General features: G+C 31.3%; 1 protein-coding gene across 3 annotated transcripts in view; it reads left to right on the forward strand.

Moving 5' to 3' along the window:
- HGF (hepatocyte growth factor) overlaps positions 1-13,699 on the forward strand; it is an 88,327-nt gene extending 74,628 nt beyond the window's left edge. For all 3 annotated transcript variants that reach the window (XM_055420647.2, XM_055420649.2, XM_088833942.1), the window contains 7 exons: positions 89-127; positions 1,332-1,428; positions 3,941-4,015; positions 4,860-5,006; positions 5,735-5,841; positions 5,962-6,107; positions 10,060-13,699. In XM_055420647.2, coding sequence (XP_055276622.2) covers positions 89-127; positions 1,332-1,428; positions 3,941-4,015; positions 4,860-5,006; positions 5,735-5,841; positions 5,962-6,107; positions 10,060-10,236 — 788 coding nt within the window. In that variant the 3' untranslated portion in view covers positions 10,237-13,699. The remainder of the gene's footprint in view (positions 1-88; positions 128-1,331; positions 1,429-3,940; positions 4,016-4,859; positions 5,007-5,734; positions 5,842-5,961; positions 6,108-10,059) is intronic.
- Positions 13,700-14,120: the final 421 nt, after the last annotated feature.

The raw sequence follows: 14,120 nt of genomic DNA on the forward strand, positions 1-14,120 counted from the left end.
ATATACTACTGAATAGTACATTTTATTTTTATATAACAGAAATATGTATGCATGAATTATGTATATATGTATATATTTGTTTTTACAGGTGAGGGCGATACCACACCTACAATAGTCAATTTAGACCGTAAGTAATCCTTCAAAAGAATTTATTATATCTTAGTATCTATGTGTCATAAATGATGTCATTATTTACTTCATTAAAATATCATTATATAAACTTCCATCATAAAAATAAAATGTTTTATTTGAACACTTTTTCCTGTGTGAGTGTATAAAGGTATTACAAAGACAACTGCATGCTAAATATCAAAATTCATTGCTCTATCAGAAAATGTTATATTAAACTTTGAAAAAGCATGTACAGTGCTTTTAACTTGGGGCAGAATATATCCAGTGGACCTGCACCATCCTTTAAATTAAATCAGGATGCCAAAGTTAGAAAGAATGAAACCAGAAGGTTGGAAAGTTATGCACTGTCTTTATCCTGCTCTATCTTTAAAGCTCTTTGCATTTTCTATGAGGCAGAAGATAACACAATGTGAAAGGTTTAGTTAATCCTTAGTTTAGGAAAATCTAAACTGCATTTAGGAGCTGCTTGTATCTGATTTTCACACATTTCTTGGGCTGAAGGAAGTTACTCAAATATTTTGGTTTGAGAGACCACCTGCTGTGTCCCAGGCTGAAGAAGCAAATGGAAATCTATTTTAGACCATGGACAAGAGTGGATAGGATAAAGCAAGGAACACTGAGGAGGGTCAGGAAAAAGTTTACTTCAAAGAGTCTGTGTTATATCATTTGGATATAGTGATTTAAACATAATTATGTCATTGGGATAAAATTTCAATTAAGGTCACTTTGGTTAACACGTTGCAAAACAGTTCTACATTCTCACTATACAAATTCAGAAGTAATAAACCAAATATATATATATTTTCCCCCACTGAGGCTTTCCATTGATATTTAGAAAAAAAGCACTGTAAATAGCATCATTCTGTTGTGTTGAAGTTGGTAAGGAAAATACAATTGCTGCTAGACCTGAAGAACTTGTACATAGACAGCAAAGTCACTGTCACTATGATGTCAATTCTGCTGACCTTGAGTTGATTACTTTTTCTTTGTTATCTATCTGCTTAGATGAGGATAGCAAACATTTTGGGTCTGATTTGGCACTGTAGTCACACTATTTACCTTTTATTTTTTCCAAACTGTTCTTCTGACACAATTACAGTATTTACATTTGTGTAGTTACCGTCAAACGCTTAAGAAAGCTGAGAGGTACAGGTTGTTTCAAAATGTTTTGTCAAAATGTTGTTTGGTCCTCTTTTTAGATCCTGTAATATCTTGCGCCAAAACAAAACAATTGCGAGTTGTAAATGGAATTCCAACACGAACAAATGTAGGATGGATGGTTAGTTTGAAATACAGGTAATTATTAATAGACACAAATCATATAATTTTGGATTATTTGCAAATAGTTATATTCCCAGCAGTATGCCATATGCAGCCATGAAGTTTGTGCCCTGCACAGGGCACCCATATGAGGGGGACGCAAGAGAGACTAATCACATTCTGCTTGCCAATCCCTGGATTTTGCAGTTTGAGCCTCCAGAGATAGTGCTGTTTTAAATAGTTACAAAGGTCCCATATGTGTTGGCATTGTCCCTGATGTGACATTTTAGTTCTTGTTAAGCAAAAGATAACTACACAGATAACTACAAAAGATAACTACTTATACCTTGATATAACCATGGTAGTTGTAATACTTATGTTAATTTCCCAATTAAGGATATTATGAGATTATCATCTAACATGTTTATGCACAATCATAGCAAAACATTTATATTTGATTTTAATTTCTGACTTTTTCATTGTCATTCTAATAAAAAATGGCAATAATCTAAAATTCTAGAATATTTTATCATTAAGAAAAACATAAATTATACTGATAGTTGAACAGTCTTGAAATTATAATATTTTACATGATAAAACATGTCTATTGCTTAGTGTAAAAACCAATGCCATGTTCTATGGAAAATAGTTTTTCAAAATATACTATTATACAAAATTAAGATTATTTATTATAAGAAGTAAATACTGAAAATAGGAGCTAGCTTTAAAACCTGATCTTAGAACTTTCAATATACTACACATATTATACAGTATGGTAATCAGAATCTTAAAAATTTTTTTTTCTATATCTATCTCTATTGGAATGTCATCATGCAACATACCCCAAAGTGCACCTGAATTCTAGCCGCATTTTCCCTTGTTTTCAAGACACTCCATGCTTCTCCCTCTGGCCTTTGTGCTGTTGGAGCTTTCTTCCTCCATATTTTATGCCTACAAAATTTTTATTCTTTAAATACAAACTGGAATATCTCCTTTTTTTCTAAACCTTCCCTGGTTCTTTAACTTTCAGTTCAGTTCAGTCGCTCAGTCGTGTCCGACTCTCCGCGACCCCATGAATCACAGCACGCCAGGCCTCCCTGTCCATCACCAACTTTAACTTTAGCCTCCTAGAATTTAGGAATAAAATTCATTTTTACTATAATTAAATCACAGTCACATTAAAGTAGAATAGAGACAACTTGAAACTGGTTATTTTTCTTTCAATGAATAAGTCAGTTCTTAATAAGCATGAAGTTTATATTCTTTAGACACCAAGTAGAAAATGACCTAGAGTTCCCTTAGTGTGTCTTTCTTAGGAGGAGTTACTCATCAATTTTTATAAATCTTTATGCTGATAATTGTAGGGCAGTAACTAAAATAGAATTATGAAACTCACCAGAATATTAAAGTTAATCATGCCATGTGAAGACTTAATGAAGGCTGTAAAATTTGAGGGTGGTATTTTCTTTACTATAGAAAAATTTCCAATAATCTATGTCTTTGAGCTAATTAGAGGATCTCTGCAAATCTCATTACTCCAGAAGAAAAGGCAAATACTTTTGAATTTATTTACTCATAGGAGACTTCCTTTTGAAGTCACCATCTTTGGAGAAGTAGGTGAAACTGGTTTTCACCAGATCAGTGTAGTATAAACTTTTTAACAAAAGTATTCTTTTCCTTTTAAATCCAAGTTCTTAGTAACAATAGCTGTTTATTCTTCCAAAACTCACAGAGAGGAATAGAAACTAAAACTCTCTATATATTCTTATCCTCCTGTGTGGTATAGGCCATAAATAAATGTGGTCTTAGTCTGAGAATCTTATTCTATTACTCTCTGAAGCACTGAACATCTGTACTCTTTGGAAATGTAAATTGGGAGTAGTTGTACTTTTTCCCATGTGTTTGCCAAATAAGAATACATTTACAGAGTTTGGATATCATCAACTAAATGTTCTATTATTATTCTTTACAAATATATTATAATATCCTAGAAGATATATCTTGAAAAACTGTTTTAATTTGATAAGTAAAATGTTATATTGTTGATATTAAGCTGGACAAACAAATTTACTCAGTTATATTCTAAGTTAACATATCAGAACTAAATAATGGTAATGAAAGAAGAAAATACTGCATAAATATTATATATGGTTACCACAAGATGGTTTTCAGAATTTAAATAAAAATTCAAATTTGTTGTTTTCATAATCAAACACTGAATTTAAATTAGGTCTAATAATCTTATATTTATAGCTCATACTTTCTCTTATAAGGATAGACTACACACATGTGAACATGTGTTTAGGAATGGATCAATAAAGTTGATCATATAAAATTATAATCACATTATGAAAAACAAGTTCTAATACTACATCATCAAGTATCATCCTTCTAATAAAAAAATACTCACTTTATTCTATTTGGGTTAATATCTACATTTTCTTCTCAATGTGTTTATGTTTAACAAATGGAGCCATAGGTTTTGCATTAATTGGCAAGCACTCTTTCTGTACAGATGTTACTTGTTTTTCTTTCCTCTTTCTTTTAGAAATAAACATATCTGCGGAGGATCATTGATAAAGGAAAGTTGGATTCTTACTGCAAGACAGTGTTTCCCTTCTCGGTAAAGTGAAACAAATATTTGTTTTAAGCATTTAAAAATACGTATGGCTTCCCCCTAGATTCCCCCTAGACTATATATTCATTTAACAGATATTCACCAGCATAGGGTGAACAAATTAATTTATTTTAATTTTAGATTTAGCTTATGAAACTGACTTAATTAATACCTACATATGAGTACTATTTCTGTCTACCTCTTTCCACGATTAGCACTACTCTCATTTGGGAGAAAATATTGCTAGAATTATGTTAATAATTTTTACCCCCAACCTCCATCTTGAATTCTATGTTTCTAGATAGAAATATTTTTCTGAATTAGCAACACATTTCTTTCAGTTCTCACTTCTTTCTCATGTAGAGCCAGCCTCAGAATAATACTGAGAATGATTTTCAGTGTAAATTAGCCTAAGGAAAAAATAAGGAGATAGCATTTGTTAGCTTACTTTTTGATTCTCATCAAGATTATATTGATTTTGTTAGTATAAATCTTCAATCCTTATTAATAAGCCAAACATATACACCTCTGAGATAAAAAGGAAAACTTGCAATAAATTATAATTCTTGTAATACGCTTTACCTGAGAATTTTTCATAAATGACCTACTCTCTAGCAAGAATAAGCAAGTTAAAAAAATAGCCATTTAGAATTTCAGCAATTTAAAGGCTCTTCCTGCTTGTATGTTCTTATAGTATTCAGAATTTTCCAATAACAAATGTGTTGCTCTTTATTATACTTTAAACTTTAAATTTAGGTTATTTATTTGCCCTTGTAAGCTAATATAACAATACATATAAATAATATTACATAATTTAAAGTTATATTTTATATTTTAATGTTTTACTTAGAAATAAAGACTTGAAAGATTATGAAGCTTGGCTTGGAATTCATGATGTCCATGGGAGAGGAGATGAGAAACGCAAACAGGTTCTAAATGTTACCCAACTTGTATATGGGCCTGAAGGATCAGATCTGGTATTACTGAAGCTTGCTAGGTTAGTTCCTTTAGATAGTTTCATATTTTTAACATACACTTGAATGGTTGAAACTTTTTCTTCAACTATGTGGTTATTTTTTTTCTCTCATGTAAATATATTATAAAGCATATGTCACATGTCATGTGTGTGTGTGTGTGTGTGTGTGTGTGTGTGTGTGTGTGTGTGTGTATGCATACAGAGGCAAAGAGGGGGCATTTTCAAGTTGTTCATATGTGAATAAATGAAATTGGGCCAACAATATGGTTCAGTTCAGTTCAGTAGCTCAGTCGTTACTGACTCTTCCCGACCCCATGAATCACAGCACGCCAGGCCTCCCCGTCCATCACCAACTCCCTGAGTTCACTCAAACTCATGTCCACAGAGTCAGTGATGCCATCCAGCCATCTCATTCTCTGTCGTCCCCTTCTCCTCCCGCCCCCAATCCTTCCCAGCATCAGTCTTTTTCAGTGAGTCAACTCTTCGCATGAGGTGGCCTGCTCTAAAACCAAAGCTTAGTGAGCAATTATATGATAACTTTTAACAGGTAAAATAGTGATTTAAAAATAGCAATGACCATTTACTCTTAAATATTTTTAAATAAATATTCATTTCTCTACTACCTACTTGAAGCAAAATTGTTTATTCTTTCTAAATGAAGTATATTAAACTTTCACAGTACATTTTAATACGTTTATTTTGTGCTGAATCCAATCAAAGGTACTTACCATTATATTTTCTCTTTTCAGGCCTGCTATTTTGGATGATTTTGTTAGTACAATTGATTTACCTAATTATGGGTGCACAATTCCTGAAAAAACCACTTGCAGTGTTTATGGCTGGGGCTACACTGGATGTAAGCTATTTTTTAAAAGATAAGGCAATATCATAGTTATTTTACAAAAATATTTTGTAATTGTTTATTTTTTCACTTTATCTTATGCTCATTAACCATACATATTTTGCACCATTCCAGTGATCAACTCAGATGGTCTACTACGAGTAGCACATCTCTATATTATGGGGAATGAGAAATGCAGCCAATATCATCAAGGGAAGGTGACTCTGAATGAGTCTGAAATATGTGCTGGGGCTGAAAATATTGTATCAGGACCATGTGAGGTAAAAACGGGGGATTTTTAAATAAGTAACGTGATAATAGATAGCATTTTTTTCCTGTTTATAATTTTTTTCTGTTTTTCTCAAATAAGAATCATTGTACATCTGCCTGTTGTAAGAGAGGGGAACTGGAGAATATAACCCTTATTATTCTTGTATATCTCTTTTAGCTAAACAGTGAACAGTTCATGTTTCATTAGCAGCAAACTAAGATGCCATTCATCTCTCAAATAGCAAGAAATTAATACAGCCAAAACTCTAAGAGAAAGCTGTTCAGATTAGAAGTAGCCAACAGGCAGTTTGATACCATAGCTTGCATTTTTTTCTAATATTTTTCTAAATTTATCTGATCTTCCCAAATTCTAACTTAACTCTATTAATTTTAGTAAGAGATCCATGCCTGGTTTTAAACCTTTAAATGCATTTTTGGTTAAGCCAGTGTGTGTGTGTGTGTGTGTGTGTGTGTGTGTGTGTGTGTGCGCATGCGCGCGCGCGTGGGCGCTTCTATTTTAAAAAAACAGAAGGTCAAAGTTTGTGACTTTAAGAGTTTGGACATTTTCATTTCTTAGGCAACTGTTCTTTCTACTTGGCAGTGTTCCTATCCCTATTTAACATAAACAAGCTGTTAAACTGCTATTTTAGATGCATTTTGAATGCAAGAGACAAGTTCTCCAACCCTGAGAACTCTGGAATTATAGAATACTATGTGTAGTAAAATATGGAATGAGTTCAGTAATAGTAATATCTTTTGATTTTTAGGAAAATGCCCTATGTATGGGGCATAAATTTGTATTGAAGTGCATATGTTATGGATATATTGCTTTGAGATTTCATCTTTGAAAATAAAATATTTTTAAGTTAAAAAAAGTTTAAATTGCTTGAAAATAATATGATTAGAAACTGATTATGTGTTTATAACCACTTTGGAATTTGGTATTTTTGTTCCAGTAAATCTAACATCACTAAGTCTATTATAACAAATGAAAATTTACTAGGAATATTTTTTATCTGTTTGTTTATTCCCCAAAGAGCTCTGTAAATACAAAAATGTTGAGCTAGACCAAGTCTTTGAGATAGGAAGTTTACACTTATTCAAGTCCTACTGCCATTATTACTTTGACAAATGCTCTTCTGGATAGCCTGTAATCTGGTTTATCATCTATATGCTATTAGATTCCTAACTTTAGCACTGAAAAATTTATCATATTATCACATATTTGCTATTTTTTATCTATTTACTTCAAATTGATTCAGTCACTTCTTAAAACTGCTTAATTTTTTTTTTACATCACTGTTACGTGAAATGATAATTTAATCACCAAACCGCTGAAATCTAGACACTTGAAAAAGAAATCTCTTAAACATTTGTAGGATAGCAATAGCATCACATTTAGTGAAAGTCTCTAAAAATGTAATTGACTTGAACAATTTGTTTCAGTGAACACTGGTGCATTAATTTAAAAACCAGATAAGTTCATGTGGCAGAGTTTATATCAAGTCTTTTTTAAAAAAACCATTGGAATATAGTTGTTTTATAATGTTGTGTTAATTTCTGCTGTACAGCAGTGTCAACTAGTTATATGTATGCATATATCCCCTTTTTATTTTTAATTAAAAAATTAACCCCTACTCTTTATTGAACACTTAGTTTCTAATCATTTGCTACTATTAGCAGAGCTATTCCTCTTGGCTCAGATGGTAAAGAATCCACCTGCATTTAAGGAGACCTGGGTTTGATCCTTGCGTTGGGAAGATCCCTTGGAGGAGGGCATGGCAACCCACTCCAGTATTCTTGCCTGGAGAATCCCCATGGACAGAGGAGCCTGGTGGGCTATACTCCTTGGGGTTGCAAAGAGTTAGACACGACTAAGAGACTAGCCACACAGCATAACTGATATTCCTATAGAGAAATCTTTTTGCATGTGTCTGAATCATAAGTTCTTTAGGATAGATTCTTAACATGGAATGACAACATTAAAGCAAATTTAGATAATTTACACATTCTGTCAAATTGCCCTCAAAAGTTCATATCAATTATTCTTCCAGAAACATTATATGAAAAAGAAATCCCCTTTTCCCATTGCTAAGACTCAGTATCATCAGTTTTTAATATTTTGGTACAAATGAAGAAGTGAAAGTGCTAGCCACTCAGTTATGTCTGACTCTTTATGACCCCATGGACTGTAGCCCTCTGTCTATGGAATTCTCCAGGCAAGAATACTAGAGTGGATAGCCATTTCCTCTCCAGGGCATCTTCCTGATCCAGGGATCAAACTCAGGACTCCTGCATTGCAGGCATATTCCTTACTGTCTGAGCCACCAGGGAAGCCAGTTCAAAATTTATCTCATTTTTGTTGATCAGATTTTATTGCTCACACATTTAAGCATCTGTTCCTGTTTTCATCGTACTTTGTAATTACTTTTTCATTCATTTGCAAATTTATCTGTTAAGTCATTTGTCTTTTTCAAGTTGATTTGTAGAAGTTTCAAATGTTCTTTAAATCTGTGGTTTTATTTGAACATTGTTTATGATGAATTTTGGCATTCAGAAGACTTTCACTTCATTGCACTTTTTTGTGTTATTTATTCATTTATTTTTAATTGAAGGATAATTTTCTTACAATGTTGTGGTTTCTACTGTACAACAACATGAATCTGCTATAAGTATACATATATCCCTACCCACCACACCCCATCCCACTCCTCTAGGTAATCACAAGCTAAGTTCCCTGGGCTATACAGCAGCTTCCCACTAGCTATCTATTTTATACATGGTAGTGTGTGTATGTCAATGCTGCTCTCTCAATTTGTCCCATCCTCTCTTTCCCTTGCTGTGTCCATAAGTCCCTTCTGTACATCTGCATCAAGTCTCTTTGAATAAACTATTTTCCTTAGTATTTTATCTTCTGTGTCACCCCCACCTTGATTTTATCTATCATAGAATGTTGATAGCTCTCTTCTTTCCACTTGTATTACAGAATTAAATTTTGCAGTAGTTTAGTTTGTCTCATCACTGTTGGGGGGAAATGAAGATAGTCCCAAGCACTCTTCTAGATACAAAGATGCCAAAAGTCAGTCACTACAATCCTAGGAGGCTACATGGCACAAAAAAAGTGATGCAGCACATTTTACTGATGACATATAACAATGTGTATAAACATAACGTCCATATTAAAAATATATACACACAAATCCTTTTATCAATCTATTCATCTTTCATCTATCATTTATGAAGATATGATTATACAACAGGGTTACCATACAAGCTTTCCACAAAGAGTAAGAAAAAGATAAATATAACTCTGTTAACTACTAACAGTAAGTGCAGGAACATTCCTTCTTAAGGCCCAGAAAAGCAATTTCTAAACAGTAAATAGAATTATTTTATTAACTACAAGTTTTTGTTTAACTTATTAAAATCATTTTGGGGGCAGGGTTAAGGGAAGGGAAGAAATTAGATAAAAGTTAATGTGGCTTAATAATTTAAACTGTATTATTACAGGTGAGGTTTTTTTGATACTGTACTTTTCTATATTTCCCATTTTTTCTATACTGAACATACTCAGAACACCAGAAGAAGAGCAAAATGAATATAAAATCTACTTTCTTAAAAAGCTAGCAGTGGTTATGTATAATTAATCTGCATGGAACAAAAGCAAAAACCACTTTAAAACATGAGTGACTATTTTAGAAAAGACAAATCATTCTTAAATGATTACTACACACGATAGAACAGTTTTGAACCTTTGTACTTATCTCAGTCTTGAGTTGTCTAATAGAAAGACAACAAATGGTTTAGTACATCAATTTAATGTCTTCATATTTTAGTTGAAGGTATCCTCTTTTTTACATATCTATATTTGAGATTTAAATTGATATATGAAATGTTAATGATTTGTTAATTTTTATTTCTAAAATAATACTATGTTGTTATTGTTGCATGTCTTCTTCCTAGGGAGATTATGGTGGCCCACTTGTTTGTGAACAACATAAAATGAGAATGGTTCTTGGTGTCATTGTTCCTGGTCGTGGCTGTGCCATTCCAAATCGTCCTGGTATTTTTGTCCGAGTGGCATATTATGCAAAATGGATACACAAAATTATATTAACGTATAAGGTACCACAATTGTAGCTGGTGTAACTGTCTGAAGCTTCCAATAACACAAGTCTTTTTTACATGAAGATTTTGGAGTACATGGAATTAAAATGTAACTTAAAAATCCTGAGACAACTACTTGAGTGTCATGTTTGTTAAGATACTCATTAATATTTATGGACATTTGCTGTTGTTTTGTTTGTCAGTGTTATTTTGTAAATGTCGAAGTGAATTAAGGTACATGCAAGTGTAGTAACATATCTCCTGAAGATACTTGAATGAACTAAAAAATGCAAAGGTATAATTGCTGGATGCTAAAGATATATTGGAAAAGATCAATTAATCTCTCTCAGCTGCTTTCCAAGGTTAGTTTCATAATAATAAATAAACCATAAGTTAAACATTATTTCAGCCTCACAAAAACAATTTATATCTTGTGTCCTTAAATTGTAACTCTATATTAAATTATATTACCTTTAATATGCTATACATTATAGTTCATTCATTTCTCCTCATCATGTATCCTGTAATACTGGTACATATACTTTTTACAAAAACATATACCTGTATGCAAATACATGGGTACACATGTGCATACACTACAGTTCAAATTGTGGTGTATCTAATGTAATTCCTAAATATTATGAAATTGTATATTTATAGTTTTTCCCTAAGAAAAATATAAAAAAATTTATAAAGACTAGTAGGAATATAAAGGAAAAGTGCAAGATAGAAGTGACTAGATCATCCTCCTTATAATCTGCAGATGACCTCTACTCCTTGGTAATTGAGGTGTGGTCATGACACACAAAGTTAAATAACACCTAACCTAGGTGCTTACATATATTTTTTATCCAAGTTATTTTAGATAGTTTCTAATTCTTAAAGGGAAAAGGCTATTTGTTTATTAGTATTCTTTCTTTCAAATTTAGGGACACTTATTTATGCGAGGTATTTTTAGATCTTTTTTCCTAAAGTAGTTAAAAAAGTGAGAGATAACTAATTGAAATTTAAAAGTGTTTTGGTCCTTAAGATGTTTTTAAGGATGTTAAGTCTAAGACTTGCTGCTGTGATTGGCTTCTTTCTCATCTTCTTTAACTTAAAAGCAAATATTTAAGAGGAAAATTCCCATGTCTCTAAAATTTGTAAATAGCCTTTAACCAAATTATGCGTTAAAATATATATTGAAGAAAGAAATAAAAATAACATTGTCTACCTGGATGTCTTTTAGTCTAATAAAACTTTACTCAAGTAAAGGAAAAATGTAAAAGGAAAGGAACTAGTTTGTCTAAATTCTGTATTCGATTATTTTTTTAAAGTACAGTTAAATCTGCTGAATGAGGTATTTTATCAAAATACCTTTATTTTATCTTACTTAATTTTACATAGATCTTTCCTAATGCATGGGAAATTTCAGATTTTGTATTCTGTATGATAATAACCAGACCATATTTATTACTGTATTAGTCATGATTAGCTAAAGATCATGTATTTGTCAAGAAATGAGATAACAAAGAGTAATTATTATATGTTCTGAAGTTTCACAAAATATTCCTGTATAAAAATTATTTTAAAATAATTATTTGAATATTTTGATTCTAGTATGTCCATTTCTCTAACTTGTTTCTTTTGGATGATCTCAATTAAGGCCAGGGATCCAAATGATGCTCTAAAAATTCCAGAAGACACTGTTCAATCTTGAGTAAAATGGTTTTAATTTTACTCAAGAACTTAGTTCAGATTATGGGCAGCAAATCCAAAATTCTTTTCGAAATTGTGCCATTTTCTTTATTTTTTGTGATAATATATGTGCTGGTAACAAGAAACAGTGAAAGTGAAGAGAAATCCAAGTAACTAGTACATATCAGTGTATCTAGTTATCTTTTTCTCTCCCTTACATAATATAACATTATAATCAAACACAGAAATTTCCAAGGTAAATTGCCTAGATATTAAAATATTTTTCAGTTTCTTCTTGCTAAATGACAAACTTTTATAGTCACATATTAATGATATTTGTAAAACACTTACTAAATTGCAATTCTTTTAAATACTCACATTTAAAATATTTCTTTTATGTCTTTTCCTCTAAATTTCCACTGAGGGATAGAGATGACATAGATACAAAATGAAGCTAACTTTATAGACATTTTGAACTCAGTGTTTTCCATTTTATTAAACGATAAAACAAGACCACTAATAAACTATCAGATATGTGTAAAAAGCAGTCCTTTCTTTGGGAGTTTCCTTTTTATAGGAGATTGATGGAATAGATGAACAAGACCCATGTTATTTTAGGTGGTGCAACGGGGAATAACCGTTAATTTTTCTCTGGTGAAAGATACTATTTCCTGGGCATTCTTTTTTCTTAATAAAAAATAAATAATCCAATTTATGTAAAAATCCATTTCATTGGAGTCATAGAAAAAAAGAATCTTTAAATTAGAAGTTTTCAATGATATTTTTATTTTGGCTGTTTGAATAATGGTTACGTGCTGTTATAATTGTGGACATTTTCTTATGTCTACCAGGAATAGTAATTGTAAAATTAAAATATTTGTCATAATGCCTCTGCCGTGCAGAAGGAATGATAATCCTTTTGTATACTTCTTTAATTTTATTGTAAAATGTGTAATGACTTTTACCTATCTGCTGTGGGCAGGTCCTCAGTAAAATGGTTTATATTGAGTGAATCTCTAGTATTAACAGGCTCTTGCTTGCTATCTAAGTGTTTCAAACTATGGGAAATATGAGACACTGGAGGGCAAGAAAAATAACAATAATGACATGTGATAACAAAATTGTATTTCACTTATTCCTGTGAATATTTCTTGTTGGTACCAATGGTACTGTAGAAAGTGAATGTTATAGCCACAACATTCTCTTGAAAAAAACACTGTCAAGAAATAAGAAATTGCTGTCAGGAATTTTCTTGTTATTTCTAAACATTAAAAAAATAATACTGGCTTTGCAATATAGGGATCATGTGGTGAAGAATTTTAATAAACTCATACTAAAAATATTTTAAATTGACATAAGTCCAAAAAAGAACTACTTTCGATCAATTATATCCCATGTTTATAGACAAACCTTTGAGAAATAAAGTTAATTTGATATAATCTTTATGTGAATAAATTACATTTCAAAATAAAATCCAAAAGAATTTATCTTTCAATATTCAACTGAATTTTGAACTAAGAATTTGCTAATATAAAAAATGTTAAAATTCTCTGGACCCTATAAATATTGACAGTGTAATTTTCAGTAGGTTCACTTCCATTTGCACAGAAAGTTTCTGTCTTTAGGAAACTGAAAATGGAATACTGTGGATGTTATTACTGTTTGTCTTGTATGTAAATAGGAAATAGATAAGCTGCCTATTGAGTGGTATAGCTGGATGCTTACCCAAGGGGAACACTGTGGTTATGACATGTATATAAATTTTCTGTAGTTAATAAAGTTGTTATTTTTATAACCATGCTTATTATTATTAATAAAATATTTTATCAAAATGCTCTCCTCATTTTATATATATAAGTGGACATATTTGAATCTGCTCTGGGGTTAATGCAGAAAACAAACAACAATGATCTCGTTGACAGAAATTCTATATGCTTTATTGCAAGAAAGATCATATAACTTGTGGATAGAACTAAGACAAAAGCTATTATTCTATTACAACCTCTATCTATGGTAATATCTGTGATCTTCAGTAAACCGTTAATCTCTATGGGCTTCAATTTCTTACACTGCAAAATATAATTATTCATTCTTCATATTTGCTAGAATGATGCTATGATACAAGTTGTCATGAATGATCATCTGAAATCCTTTACCATGTTACTATATATTACAAAGGGGATTATAAGTCAATCACTTTAGAATTTATCTTCAATGTATACATCAAATTCAGAATAAAT

The sequence above is a fragment of the Moschus berezovskii genome, chromosome 3 (assembly GCF_049115385.1).
Source record: "Moschus berezovskii isolate FMDL1 chromosome 3, NW_MosBer_1.0, whole genome shotgun sequence".
Lineage (NCBI taxonomy): Eukaryota > Metazoa > Chordata > Mammalia > Artiodactyla > Moschidae > Moschus > Moschus berezovskii.